The 14,296-nt window shown below is 38.3% G+C and overlaps 1 protein-coding gene across 1 annotated transcript; it reads left to right on the top strand.

Moving 5' to 3' along the window:
* Nucleotides 1–7,934: 7,934 nt before the first annotated feature.
* Nucleotides 7,935–13,855, top strand: LOC139119657 (uncharacterized). Its single transcript, XM_070683488.1, has 3 exons — nucleotides 7,935–8,665; nucleotides 10,620–10,741; nucleotides 12,163–13,855. The coding sequence occupies exons 1-3, from the start codon at nucleotides 7,996–7,998 to the stop codon at nucleotides 12,526–12,528; spliced, it is 1,158 nt and encodes a 385-aa protein (XP_070539589.1). The 5' UTR covers nucleotides 7,935–7,995; the 3' UTR covers nucleotides 12,529–13,855.
* The last annotated feature ends 441 nt before the right edge of the window (nucleotides 13,856–14,296 follow it).

Raw genomic sequence — 14,296 nt, forward strand, 5'->3', positions numbered from 1 at the left:
ATTACATTTGAAAGATATCGTTAAGAACAGACGTGCACCTGGGCACTGTTGAGAATTTTATTTTCTACAATTAACAGAACACAAGTCTGGTTTACAAAGGGCTTTCTTGGCGTAAATTTCTACTGGGGGCATTAAAACAGATTTGACTTAAATATTAGGTGAATCATAATGTGAAAGGATTATTTTGTATAAAAAGCACATGTCAAGGCTTAGTCTTCTATCGTTTAACTTAGGGATATTCGGAATTCTGCAATAAAATGGATAGCTAGATTTGCTGCAGTGAACATTGAGTTTGCGACAAATGTACTTCACAAACTTAATTTGTACTCGCTCAATTCTTTTCTGACAGGCCCTGCTAGTGGGGTGACCACACAACAGAGCCGTACTCTAGAATAGATCTTACATAAAACAAAACTATACAGAGACAGAATTACTGGAATATCATTGATTGGCAAGCATAAACGCCTAATAAAACCAAAAGATTTTTCAGGCTCTATAAACAATGTCATTGATGTGAAAAGACGAATGGAAAGAAGGAAAATGCCGAGATACTTGATAACTGAGACCCATTGAAGAGGGATACCATTGATGAAGTAATCTAGAAAAGAAATGACATTTGTCTTAAGTTTAAAAATGATAAATTTAATTTAAAGATTCCGGGTTTTTTGCAATCCAAGAATTTACATGCCGAGACGAAATGTCCATTATTTCTCGACATAGACAGGCCTCAGTTGCTTGCCTTTTTCTGTTTAAAGATTCCGGCTCGCCATAAGTTTCACAAGTCTGTGAGCCCACGGCCTATGCAAAAAACTAATCTGCTGAAGTTCATTCCTTCGGATTAGATTAGATTACTCTGTTTTGGTATTTAGCCGAACGATTTTGATTGTGATGCCTTCGCGAGGTGATTGGGTGCGCGTGCCGTACGTTGTGAGTTCAAATCCCATAGATAATTTTATGAATTATATGGCCACAGACTTGGAGCAAGTCTAGTTAAAAATCTCTGACTTCTTGTTCAATTGCTTCTACAAATATGCTTCAAAAAGTATGATTTTACTTCGTTTCCTTACTTTTGTTAAAGATTTAGTGTAGTTTACTTTGAAGTAATCTCATCGGTATTGGCGTGGCTATTGTATAGAGTTATGGTATGTAGGTGCAGGGGGAAGGGTTACTGAAATACAACGGTCAAAGAACTCTTAAAAGAGTTATTGAGGATTTGAAGAGCGCCATCTGCATATCATATTTTCTTCCAGTGATTTAGTTTTTATGAGTACGTACGGTTTTTCCCTCAGCATGAGACGCCATTAATAGTCCTCTATAATAGCCTTTAGATTACAACACAGTGCATTGGTGAATAGGCCTCCACCACGGACCATGTCGCCATATTCTTGTCCATACATGGTTTTCTGTCCGACACAATTATTGCAGACTTATTGCTGCGATGACAATACCTAACGAACCCTAACCATGGACGTAATTTGCTTGACTTTCTAACCGGTGAAGCACACTCAATGGGAGCCAGGCATTTAGGAATAGCTCTGACCTAATTATTGTAACAGCGCAAGCCTAACCTGAGCTCCTGGCACCCGCTGTGCTTCACCTGACACAAAAAATAAGCTGTCGAAAATTGTGAAAGTGATTGAAAGAAAGTGGAAATTTATGTTATTTCAACGATATGTGAGTCAGTTACGCAATCACAACCTATGTGTTTTATGTTCGGCGATATTGACGTCATCAATCCGGGCTATACCACTTCTCAATGGTGCCCTTCTCGGCTATACCATTTGTACATAGTCGCCGATAACTTTAACATGATGAATGGCTGATGCACATGTGTGAAAGCAGTGAATATGATGCATGAGCATGTTTGTTAGGGACTGGACATAAATTACAGGGGTGGGGGTGGGCCGGTGTTTTTCGAAACACCGCTGCATCAAAAATAGTGACCCTTCAAAAGTTCATGCACAAAAATTAGTGACCCTCTCCCTTATCCGTGCATGAAAATTAGTGACCCTCCCCTGGTACTCAATACCCACCCCCCAAAACAAACCCGCAATGTGTTCAAGACCTCCTTCTGACTTGCTATACTTTTGAAGTCCCCTCCCAAAAGAAAGGCAAAATGCGGCCGATATACAGCTTTGTCCAACAAATATCAAATCATATGTGTGTGATAATTCATATAAATGTACATTGCTAGAAGTGGCAGGTAAAAAGTGCATGCACGTACAAAAATGTAATTTTTAGATTTCATCGATAATGTCGATTCACTATGCATGGCAGCCTATGATGAAACTATAAATATTTTTTTCAAATACAAAACTAGGTAAATCTGTGCATTTATGTACACCTAATTATTAGTATTAATGTTCATGACTAGACTACAGTGGTTTCAAGTCTATATCTATGCAAGAAATTTGATTTTGGAATTTCACTGAAATGTCCACTCACTATGCATCAAAGCCTATGATGAAACTATGGATATTTGTTTTCCAATACAAAACTAGGTAAATCTGTGCATTTATGTACACCTAATTATTAGTGTTAATGTTCATGATTAGGCTAGAGTGGTTTCAAGTGAATGGTTGTGCAAGAAATTTGATTTTGGAATTACACCGAATGTTGATTCACTATACATAGTAGGCTATGAGGAAACTACAAATAACTCATAGGTTATCTGATCCTAAATTGTTATTCAAAAGTTGTTCGACCTGAAGCTTCCAGTTGTTATTGATGACATTTTGCACTATTCTGAATAGTTTGTACTCTGTAAATGTCCTCAAAAAATGAAAAATGTACACACAGCTTCATGAACATTTGACACCAACCTATACCCAATGTATTGTCAATAGGAGAATCATATCAAATAAGTGATCATTGTTATTGAAAGCGTCATTATAGGGGACAGTTTATATGCACAATAGAGGAGTTGGATAAGTAGAAATCATGACAACTTAAATCAATGTGGCTGCTTGGATCATCAATACATTTTTTATTATACCCTTAAACTTGCGCCCGAAGGGTGCGCCGAAAATGGAAATGACAGAAAATGAAAGTGCCAGGAGGCATTTTTTCTTTTTTCAATATTCCATATTCTTTAATACGTGCACATGCAATTTCAGCTTTGATGCATAAAAAAGGTGACCCTCCCCCATAGGCTTGCACAAAATGTTATGACCCTTCAAAAATGCTTGCGCGAAAAATGGCGACCCACCCCCAAAAAAACACCGCCCCCCCCCTATATTTTGTGTCCAGTTCCTTAGTATTTCCGAGGCCAGTTAGGCTGTGTGCTCGGTTTTTATACTAGGAATACCTTGCTTTTCATATACGATGGCATGCAGATCTTGAAAAAACAGTTTCGAAAGATCAGTTTTCTTTTCACATTTAATCTTTTGGCATTCTGCAGTACTTGAAATTGCTGGTGTATAGTGGGAAAAGGCACTACTTTTTTGACATCAGCTTTATTTTGTTCTATATGTAAAGGAGCCTTCAGTGATCACAGCGACAGCGGGATGGGCTGGGGAAATTTCGTGCGCACCTGTACGGTAAAATGCAATCCTCCCCCTACCATTGTGTCTTAAATGTGACCCTCCACCTTGTGCGGCATTCTAAGCTTGACACCCCCAATTACTGCTGTATTCTCCCTGCAGTATATGTAATGCAAGATCCGAGGTAAATGAATATTCCACATTGATTAAGGGTCATTTGCATAGAATTTCATACCGAAACAATGCTCATTAGTGTAATCTGCATATTTAAATATCATTATACCTCGCATCTTGCACTAATAGCTGCAGTATTGTAATGCAAGTTACAGAGAGAAATTACAGGGGGGCACTGGCATTTTGGGAAGGAGGGTTGCAATTTATCAGGCAAGTATTTTTGAAGGGTAATGCATTTGCGGGAGGGTCACTATATTTTGCGCAACAATAAGTAGGCAAGATATTGCTGATATAGTGCTTTACCCAAAAATATCAAATCATAATACATGGGAGTCTATCAGGAAAACTATTGACTATCCCCCTATATCTGTACATTATATGTTTGATAATATATGTGAATGTACTTTGTTTGAAGTGGGAATGAAAACGTCCATGTGTGTACAAGAAATGGGATTTTTGGATTTCATTGAAAATGTAGATTTTCTATACATGGTAGTCTATGAGGAAACCATGAATATTTTTTCCAGTGCAAACTCGGTAAATCTGTGTATATATGTACGTTTGATAATTTATATTAAAATCAAATGAATTTTGTCAAGAAATTGGATTTTGGAATTTCAACGAAATGTTCATTCACTATACACGGTAGTCTATGAGGAAACTGTGAATATTTTATTTCGAGTACAAACTCTGTAAATCTTTGTATTTATGTACGATTGACTATTGATACTAATGTATATGATCGACTAGGGTGGTTATAAGTTGATGTGGGTGTCGGGAAATTGGATTTTGGAATTTCCCCAAAATGTTGAATTCACTATACATGTTAGTCTATGAGGAAACTATGAATAATTTTTACCAATATAAAGGTTGTGTTACAATCTACATCTTGGTTGTGTCAGCTTCAGTTACTGCAAGCATTACGATCCAGACTGGTACCTCTCAACTCGTAATTCCCCTAACTACGAGCGCAACACATTTATAAACATTTGATAATTGATATACACTTTGCCATCTTTCCAATATGTTATTGTCTCTTGTCTTCCATCAGTCTTAACTGTTCAAGGTGTTTAATGTGGGATATTACTGCATCTTCTTTCCTTGTGAAGCTTGTCGATAATGTGTATGTATTTAAAAGAATTGATTTATTTCGTCGGCGATTTCCTATTCAGGAAATATAAAATGGACATTCAAAGTTTGCTCGTAAAATCATCTTCTGCTAAAAGTTACCCTCCCCCAAGAAAGGTTTATAAAAAGTGACCCTCCCAATTTCCCCGGCCCACCCCCCCTGTAATTACTGAAGGCTCCGTAACTAGTCAGGCATCTATCCTCTATGATCCTTTTGCTATCAAGGTCTAGCATCTTGCACTGTAGTTCATTACCATGTACCAGTGATAGCCTAGGATACTACGCATCTGACTTATTCTGGAAGCAAATACGATCCTCTTTCGATTGGATTAATGATCAGAATGGAGACAGGGATACTTACATATACATGTGTGTTTATAATACGACACCTCCCTGATTTATAGAATCAACAATCTACAATCAGTAGAATAAAACTAACTGTGGTTACCTCCCTGGGTAAGCCCTTTGCATATAACCTCCCTAGTATGTTAAATATGGTATTGCTGAATTTGACAGCATGAATTAAACGACAGAGGTTACATTGTAGACTAACGTGTAATACCCTTTCAACTATTTGAACTTCTGCCCTCGCATATAGCGCACTGATAACGTTTCAGGTCAAACGTTCACGATTAGAACACAAAACGTCGACGCAACATGGAAAAAATTGTCTGGGTAATTACTAGAAGTAGATATAGTCAGTCATAAAGTTGGTACAGGGTGACTTATTCCAGGCTATACATTTCATTATTTACAAGCTAAAGCAGCGACACAAATCGGGTCGTAAAAACCTACCAAAACAGCCTATGCTTTAGCTCGCCTCTGAGTCTATGGCGATGACCCCTGACCCGGTTGCAATCCATGTGCCGCAGCAGCATCGATCACAGCTGGGTTGGGAAGGGTACATTATTGCTACTATTTTATAGTTTTGGCAATGCCAGCTAATTTGTAGATGTAGAAGCATTTTAGCACAATGCCGAATAATAGCATATATTATCAGGTAATAATCGGAGGGAATACCATCACAAATTGTACTGATATTGACAAACTGATATTTTCAAAGCTACTTTCAAGCTCTGTATTAAGCTCTGTTATCTCTACATATGATGGAAAGCATGACCTGACTATGACCTATGTAAATATTGACAAACATAAAGCTTTGCTCTAGCTGTAATACCGGACCAGTGCTGTGGCGTGTCAATCGCTGTCGGGTCTAGGGTCAAGGTTATGTGGTGATGACCCTTGATTCGATAGAGGTAGTGCATTGTCCATAGCTGTACTTTCAGAGCAGATTCCTGCCTTTTACTGAGTGATTTTGATGACTTTCAACTCCTAATGAAGGGGTAAAAGATATCATACTACGCATTTGCTGTACAATCGGGCCAATCCTTGATTTATCAGCTGATCTCCGTGTAGTGTAAAGCAAAGCTTGCAGTGTTTCATCAAAGGGATTTCCCCTCTGTTGACATGTTGGCATTTGTCACGGGGGCGAGGCCATCCCCTATAAAATGGTGCTAGTCACACCTTACAGAAACAAGTAGAACACATGAACTTGTGAAATTAGCTGGTTGTAATAACAGGGTTATGTCGGCATGCCCCTTGAAGGGTAACTGTCAAGTCAAAGGCTTGGTGAAAAAGGCCAAAGTATCAAGAGGACAACGGAGAGATGGTTTATATCGGCTTCACTAATAACACCTTCAAGACGCAACGAGAGATACAAAAACGACACCGAGCTGTCAAAATTTGTATGGAACTTAAGAAATAAGGGCCAAGTCTTTGACATTTCATGGTCAATAATTGATAAAGCATTGAGCTACTCTAACATGAACAAGCGATGTAATCTTTGTATATCAGAAAAGCTGCTCATTATCAATGCTGACAAATCTACACTATTAAACAAACGCTCTGAGTTGGTTTCAAAATGTCGCCACAAAACAAATATTATTTATCGAATTTTAACACCACCCACAAATAGAATGGTTCGTCCCAATCATATGTGCAAAAGTGTCGAGCTGGTAATCCTTTCACTCCATCTGAGGATTGCAAGATGCATGAAATTTAAGTAATAGATTTCATAACTTTGTACTTGAAGTAATCTGTTTATATATATATATATATATATATATATATATATATATATATATATATTATATATATATATATATATATATTATAATATATATATATAATATATATATATATATATATATATATATATATATATATATATATATATATATATATATATATATACACATGTCACGCTCGATGTTAGGGGAATTACGAGTTGAGGAACCAGTCTGGATCATAATGCTTTCAGTAACTGAAGACATACCAAGATGTAGATTATAACACAACCTTGAACTTTATTGCAAGACGGCGACCGTGTCGTTCACTATCAACGGTCTGATCCCAAGTCCTCTAGTCTTAGTTCTCTACAAAGTTAAATACAACTCAAGACTTACATAATTATAAAAGTTATCACGTGGTAATTTTCCCGCCAGTCTCCGATTGTTTCTTAAGATTAAATAAGATAAAACCATGGAATATTCCGTTCTCGATTGTTTTCATTGAAATCTAACCTATAATTAATTAAACTGTCACACTATCTCTTATCTGCTTCTCGTAAGATCTGAGTCAATGACGTTCACATGCCCGGTTCGATTATAAACGAGACGTAAATACAGAGAGCATACAGAGGGCGTACGTCAAAATGCGGAAGTGCACATGCGAGACCTGTGAAAATTTCCCCACATAACAAGTCTCTGGGTACGACGTACTGCCTAACTGATTCAAGCGAGATTGATACGCCACAGCACCGCAGAGTATCACGCTAGCATTGCTCCAATCTTTCGTATGGACATATGTACATTAGTCATTCGCACACTGAGTTTTCTAATTTTAAAGTAATCTTTGTGGTTATATAATGATTTATGTACATATACTTAAAACACTGCTGAGTTCTCTGATTTTGTTATTTTTTTCAAAATAAATTCTGCAAGCGGCAAAACTGGCCAAAATGTCTACTCACAGAGCAAGATGAGTTGATTGTCATGGTGGCTGCCTCCTTGTGAAGCTATTTCCTCGAAGGATGTCACGTTTCGTAGAAAATGAAACCGCAGAACGCGAATGCAAATCCAATGCGCATGCGTTATTTTTTCTATGACATTGCTCATGGAGGTGCCGACAGAAGCTGTCGTTTGAATTCACCATGACGAAAAATATGATGTCGGCGCTACTTGTTCTGTCACTGAGCTCCGTACCACTGTGTCTTGGAACTGACATGATACGCTCTACTTGCAGCGCTATTCGCAGTGTCACTGGCATTGTTAACAAAGCCGCGTCTTGGTATTTGGACTTCGAAAACAAGCACGCTATGCTGGATCGAGACGATACCTTCGAATTTAGGAAACTTGCACGAGGCTTGAGTATTCGCACTCCTGATGCGCTGTCCAGTAACGGTTGGGACAGCGTCAGGGACTTTGTGTATGCTGTGAAAAATAACCCACAACTCGCCGTCTCAATGGTAACGCTGAACGTGGTTTACTTTTTCGACGTACAGTGTATGATGTATGATGTCAGTACTACTGTTGCTAGATCCTCCATGTTATCTCATCGACTACGTAGACTGCAGGAAGAATGGATGGATAAAAAACGTGTGTACAGGGACCTCACAAACAGACTCCTGTCCGATAACTTATTTCATTTTGACATTATAGATACCTCTCTTCTGGACAGGGTGTTAGGGATGATTGGTGACGTACAGGCGCTTATATCTGATACCTCCTATGAGAGAAACCACGTGAGGTTAATTCAGCGTGAAGCCGAGGAGAAGGCAACGATAAGCGCACATCTTGGCATTGGATTAGGTATTGGATTAGGTGAGCCAATATGCTTAAGTTTAGAAATCATGTCCTCGAGAAATGCTGCAAACTAGACCTCTTTTGTGAGAAACGCAGTAGTTTCGTTTTAAGCTTTCGTAACTCGAGGGAAATTCTGAGAATATATAGTTGTCTTTCACTTTCGTTTTGGATATATGAGCTGAGTTGTCGATTCAAAACATGCCAGTCATCAAATTGGTCCTGGTACTTTAACTTCTTTTGTCTTTTTCTCGAAAATTTCTGTCGAAATTCTTTTATGTCTTTTTGGCGTTGGTATTAAGGTGTATGTTAACACCCGTGGAGCGGTCGCAGTCAGAAAATGTAACAATTTTGCCCGGTTATTGAACCACTCTTTTTTTTAAAAGTGGGGGTTTGGCCTAGCTGTTCTGTCTGCTTCTTCTCCACTAGGCAACTGGATTCCATACGTTGTGAATTCGAACCCGATTGAAAACTAGCCGTATCATCCCGCATTTCAAAATTCTTCAAAATTCAGTCCAATATGGGAACCATTTTGCTCTGACTTTTTTCGGACAAAATCTTATATCACGTTGCCACATCTATTACCCGACTATTGTAAAATTTTCGCTGAACTATTTCAGTTTGTACGTGGTACATCAAAAATGCCCCCGCATTTTCCAGATATGCTTTAATGACCAATTTCACGGTACCGTGATTTTCAACAATGTTTCCCAAATATATTTATCATGCTGAGGACCAGGCAATAAAAAACCAGCACCATTTCAAATGACTAATTTAAATTTGCCTTGCTCCATTCACTCAAACGAGTATACCCATGTTTGAGATGTAATGAATGTACCTCAAGCCCTCGTAGATCCAAAAATTCCTCAACGATGCTTACAGCTGGCACTGGACAAAATGCTTAATGTGCGCTTAGCATATTTACGTGTATTGACGTATTTGGAACACTATTAATTGCATATGCAACGTATATCTTTGTATATGGAATACCAATATGTAGATATGAGTAGCGAATTTCTATGCAGATCATGAATATACGTAATGCAGATCTTTGCACACTAAGTGTACACTGTAGTTTTGCATATTATTAGTATAGGTACTTGTATACTTTACGTATTTGACACATATACAGAATCAGTATATGTGTATATCTTGTTGTATGTCAAGCATTTTGCCCAGTGTGGGTAGTACCATATTGAGAATTTTCAATAGGCACCTAGGCGTGTTGCCATTCTAATTCGGCCTGAAAATTGTTATCATCATCATATTCACATAGTCGTGACCCCATGATTTCTTTAGATTTCGGTTTTTTTAAAGCAACTGATCGTTTTCAGTTTGATATGCCAAACCTGCAATTTCATAAACTTTTTGCCTGTTCATACAACACAGTTCAAAATCCCACCTGACTCTCGGCAGTGGATACGGTTCTGTCCCTATCACCTTATTCCGTCACAGAGAGTATAAATCACTTTGCTCAGTACTTCGCATTACGGGAAAGCTCCATTAACTTAGGAATACCCTACTTAAGCTTCCCTACTTAGTTATCAGAGGATCAATTTCACAGACCTGCCTTTCCTCCAATGGCACTACAATGGCACAAGCTTGATAAGATAAACATAACAATGGAAGATTCACACCCTGGGGGACTAAAAGTCTTCTGTTCCTCACCCGAGTTGGTCAGCAAAGACCCGGGTTTCGGGTGCTATGCAAGTTAACGCAGTCTTTCCCTAATGGGCCATAACCCACTGGCCATACTCTAAGTCATTTTTCATTTTTCTGGTTGAACTGAATTCTTTATTGATTTATCTATGCCATGATCCTGGTGTGTTCCCGCACTCTACGTGTTGCTTCTATGGTTGTAGTTGGACTGACTCTTTTTAGAACACTCTCATTTTCATCCTTAACAAGTTTTCAATCGACCCTAGATTAACTTTTTATAAGGATTTTCTTCTACGTTGTACCCATTATGTTTTAGGTGCTTTAACCGTGGCTACTGCTGGAGCTATTTTGCCGGCCATTGGATCGGTGGTTGGATCGATGGCTGGTGGCCTAGGCATTAATATGTTTTACACGCAGACCGCACAAACAGCGCATCAGGTATGGTAAATGTACAAATTCCATCCGAATGAAGTCGAAGAAAGATCTTCGCTTTGTCCTGTTCTCATGATTGTTGAAGATACCTCGCTTGTTTTTTCGATTCGTGTTTAACAACCTTCACGCTTATTTTCAAACTACCAAAGCCCCTAGACCATTTTTGATTAGGATCTATCATGCCGTTACGGTGGAGTTCTGTTCAGCGACTCATCGGTATGCATAATCTGCAGCAATTTTTCTTTCAGATTTGGCAAATGACGATGTATCGTGACAAGCACTAGACTCTCTCACAGACCCTCGCCGGCGACGCCTTAGACCATACTAGCGCCCTAAGTAGCTGAGCCAGCCGGCTGACTCGGTGAGCGTCGCTTGCGTGAAAGACCGTTGGGGGCGCATTACCATGTGGTTGAGGATAGAGCTGCGTATGGGACGACCGTCTGTGAGAGAGTCTAGTCAAGCACATACTATATTCCAGCCGACTGTGTGTTGTGACGAATGCTAGAATCATTTATTAAACTTGTATCGACCAGTTTTGTTAATATTTGCACAAGGGAATGAATAAATGCATGTCAATGTCTTACATTTAAACGAGAAGTTACAGGACCGTGAGCGCACACCAGGGAGATTACTGTAACGTGGCCATTTACATGCACTGGGCGGAAGTGTTTAAATCCTCAGAGCATCGCTTTGACCGTATGGGAATTTGAATAATCACGATGGACACTTTCGTGACATATGTAAAGAGGGGTCAAATGGTCGTACATAAGCGTTCCCCAACAAAAACGAAAATTTTGTCAGTTCATTTTCGACTTGTTTAGTCGTTATACATTCACAGACATCATATGTAAGATTCAAGGACAATGAACGCCTGAAGCATGGCAAAATATAGGGGATTGTGAGACAAAACACAGCAAGTCCGATCAGTATTATTTTTTTTTACATTTGCATATATTTATAATAACCCGGCTTTTATAGGGGGAGTTTCTTGTAAAAACAAACCGAACAGAGTAAGGACTGCAGGTGACAACTGCAAAAACTTTCTTCAGTCGTTTTCCATCATGTCAAACCTCCGTTTTCCCTTGATATGAAATGAAATCGGTCTAACTTGTCGATCTATATTCATTGATATTAAGTGAATCTACAAACAATGCTATGTCCGTTCGCTTCTAAGATATTTTTGAAAGCAATTTTACGCATGAAAATCAGAAAGTTCAGCCGTTCACAGGGACAAAACAGCCCGATCTAATACGCTCTACACTGTGATTACTTTTTGAACGCACTAGTTAGCACATCTAAGTTTTTGTTTGGTGTAATAAATTAAATTAATGACACGTGACAGCATGCACGGTGTGACCACAATTAAGGCTAGTAACAAATCGCCATATTGCCTTTGCTATTATGTGTTATTTTGAATTCTATTTCAGGCGGGGAACTACCTATATGACATTCAAACAAGCGCACAAGGCCTTCTCTGGGAAATGCATGAAGTTAAAGAGCATCTTTATGCGATTAAAGAACAACAGGAGAGGCAACGAAGAAGATATGAGGAGGCCATCAGGAGGCGAATGGAAGCCTATCAAAGAGAACAAATATACTTACACACGACCTCACTAGCAGTAATTTGTTTGTTTTTGTTTATAAGGTTTAACACAAAACCTACTTTGTTTTCGACTCTTTGTTTCCTGACCTACGTTTTGTCGTCATTCGCGATACGCTTTCTCTATCCTGCTCAACCTACGTGGACGAGCAACGCCATCGTGGGGTTGCTCATTTTGATCGCTTGTGATTGAATTGCTAGGGGATTGAGAGTGTGGTCTTGTAGGGTATGGCTGATATAATCAATTGTTCTTCGGCATTTTAGCAGAATGGTGTAAGCTTTGTCGGGTTGCTTACCAGACTTTCAAAATAATTAACAGCTATGTATAAAACTGCAATGCCTCTCCACAGTCTCATTGAAGTAACGTCATTTTTCCATCTCTGTTTCTTTTAAATATCCAAAAGCCGTTAAGAACTGTACATGCAATTGACTCATTGAAGCACATATAACCGGGTCATGTTCCTTTTGTAGTTTAACCTCAGTACACATACTCATACAAGTCAGGTTAATCCTGTAATATCTAATTCAATCTCGAAAGTATGTTACTTTCAGGAATGAATGGATGGAATAAGTGAAAATAATTGAATCGAAAACAAGGATTTAATAATATGATTTTAAATTACAAATTTCATAATGAAATAACAGAGGAACAAACTGTCAGTGTAATCAATTTGAAGCGTCTTAGATCACAAAATGTATCAAAGAAGCATTACAAACAATACAAGACAATGCAAAAAAGTGTTTTGTACATTAAAAAATTCAGTAACGTGTAATTGTAAATCAATGATTAAAACGTGCTCCGAAGAGAACTGTGCTACTGATGTTCAACATTATACATTGCTTTTATACCTCTTTTACCATATATATATATATATATATATATATATATATTATATATATATATATATATATATAAACCAGAAATTGTCGGCGTTATTAGAAATGTCGATTCAAAGTAATTGCCGGTACTTTAACTCGGAGCAGTGCCTGTACTACATAAATCTCAGCAGCCACCCAGCGTTTGATCTGCGGACAAATTTCATGTATCTGCAAAAAACCGTTGTATAAAAGTTGAGATTTAAAGGCTATTCAGCAAAAATGTCCGTTTAATTCTTGCAAAGGAAATAGTCATCCTAGTGAGTACAATTTTATTGATCCATTCATTCATTCATTCACTTTTATTTCACATTTATCGAACTTCCAACTTTACCGTAACTGAGTGACTCTATATATTCTCTATGCCACATGTACATTGGAAAGTCGAGCTTGATGAAAAACGCGGATCCTGGAGCTGACCAATCACAGTTGAGTTAAATGGACCAATCAGATTACGTTACGTTGGTCACTTGATGACCAAACAGAGCAAAGTAAACTCATGCTATTTTGACTACGATTTTCCTGCCTAATGAGTCCCTGTAGTTTTAGAGAATTCAGCTTTGGGGAGTTTAGAGTTCCAGTGTTCTGTTTGTCGTTAGAAAGTTTTGCGCAATAAAAAAACCTCAAGTGTTTTATAGGTTTTACTGTTGGTGTTCGAGAATCGTTACTGCCATCAAAGAATCTGCCCCATCACTCCCCACAGTTATTTACCTTTGTACTCAAGCAGAAAAATATATGGAATGTGCGGTCACGGTTTTTTTATTACAATACAATGTAAAACAACACTATCTATGCGCTCTTTCCGACCTGAAACCAATCAAAGATAAAAATTGTGACACGAATAACATCATTTGTGGTTATATTCTTCATGAGAAAAATAAAATAATAGGTTTCGAGCGCCTAAGCGTGCGAAAAGGGTAACCCCAGTGCATTTTCCTTCCAGCACTAACCATAATATTGTTTAAGATAAATCGGTTACTTTAAACTTCGGAATCAGTATTACTTTATTTATAATTAAGCTCGATGTAAGGTCTGATGTCGCCTCGCAGTAAAGTGCTGTGGCGTGTCTATCGCGCTCGGGTCAT

The sequence above is a fragment of the Ptychodera flava genome, chromosome 2, assembly GCF_041260155.1.
Source record: "Ptychodera flava strain L36383 chromosome 2, AS_Pfla_20210202, whole genome shotgun sequence".
NCBI lineage: Eukaryota > Metazoa > Hemichordata > Enteropneusta > Ptychoderidae > Ptychodera > Ptychodera flava.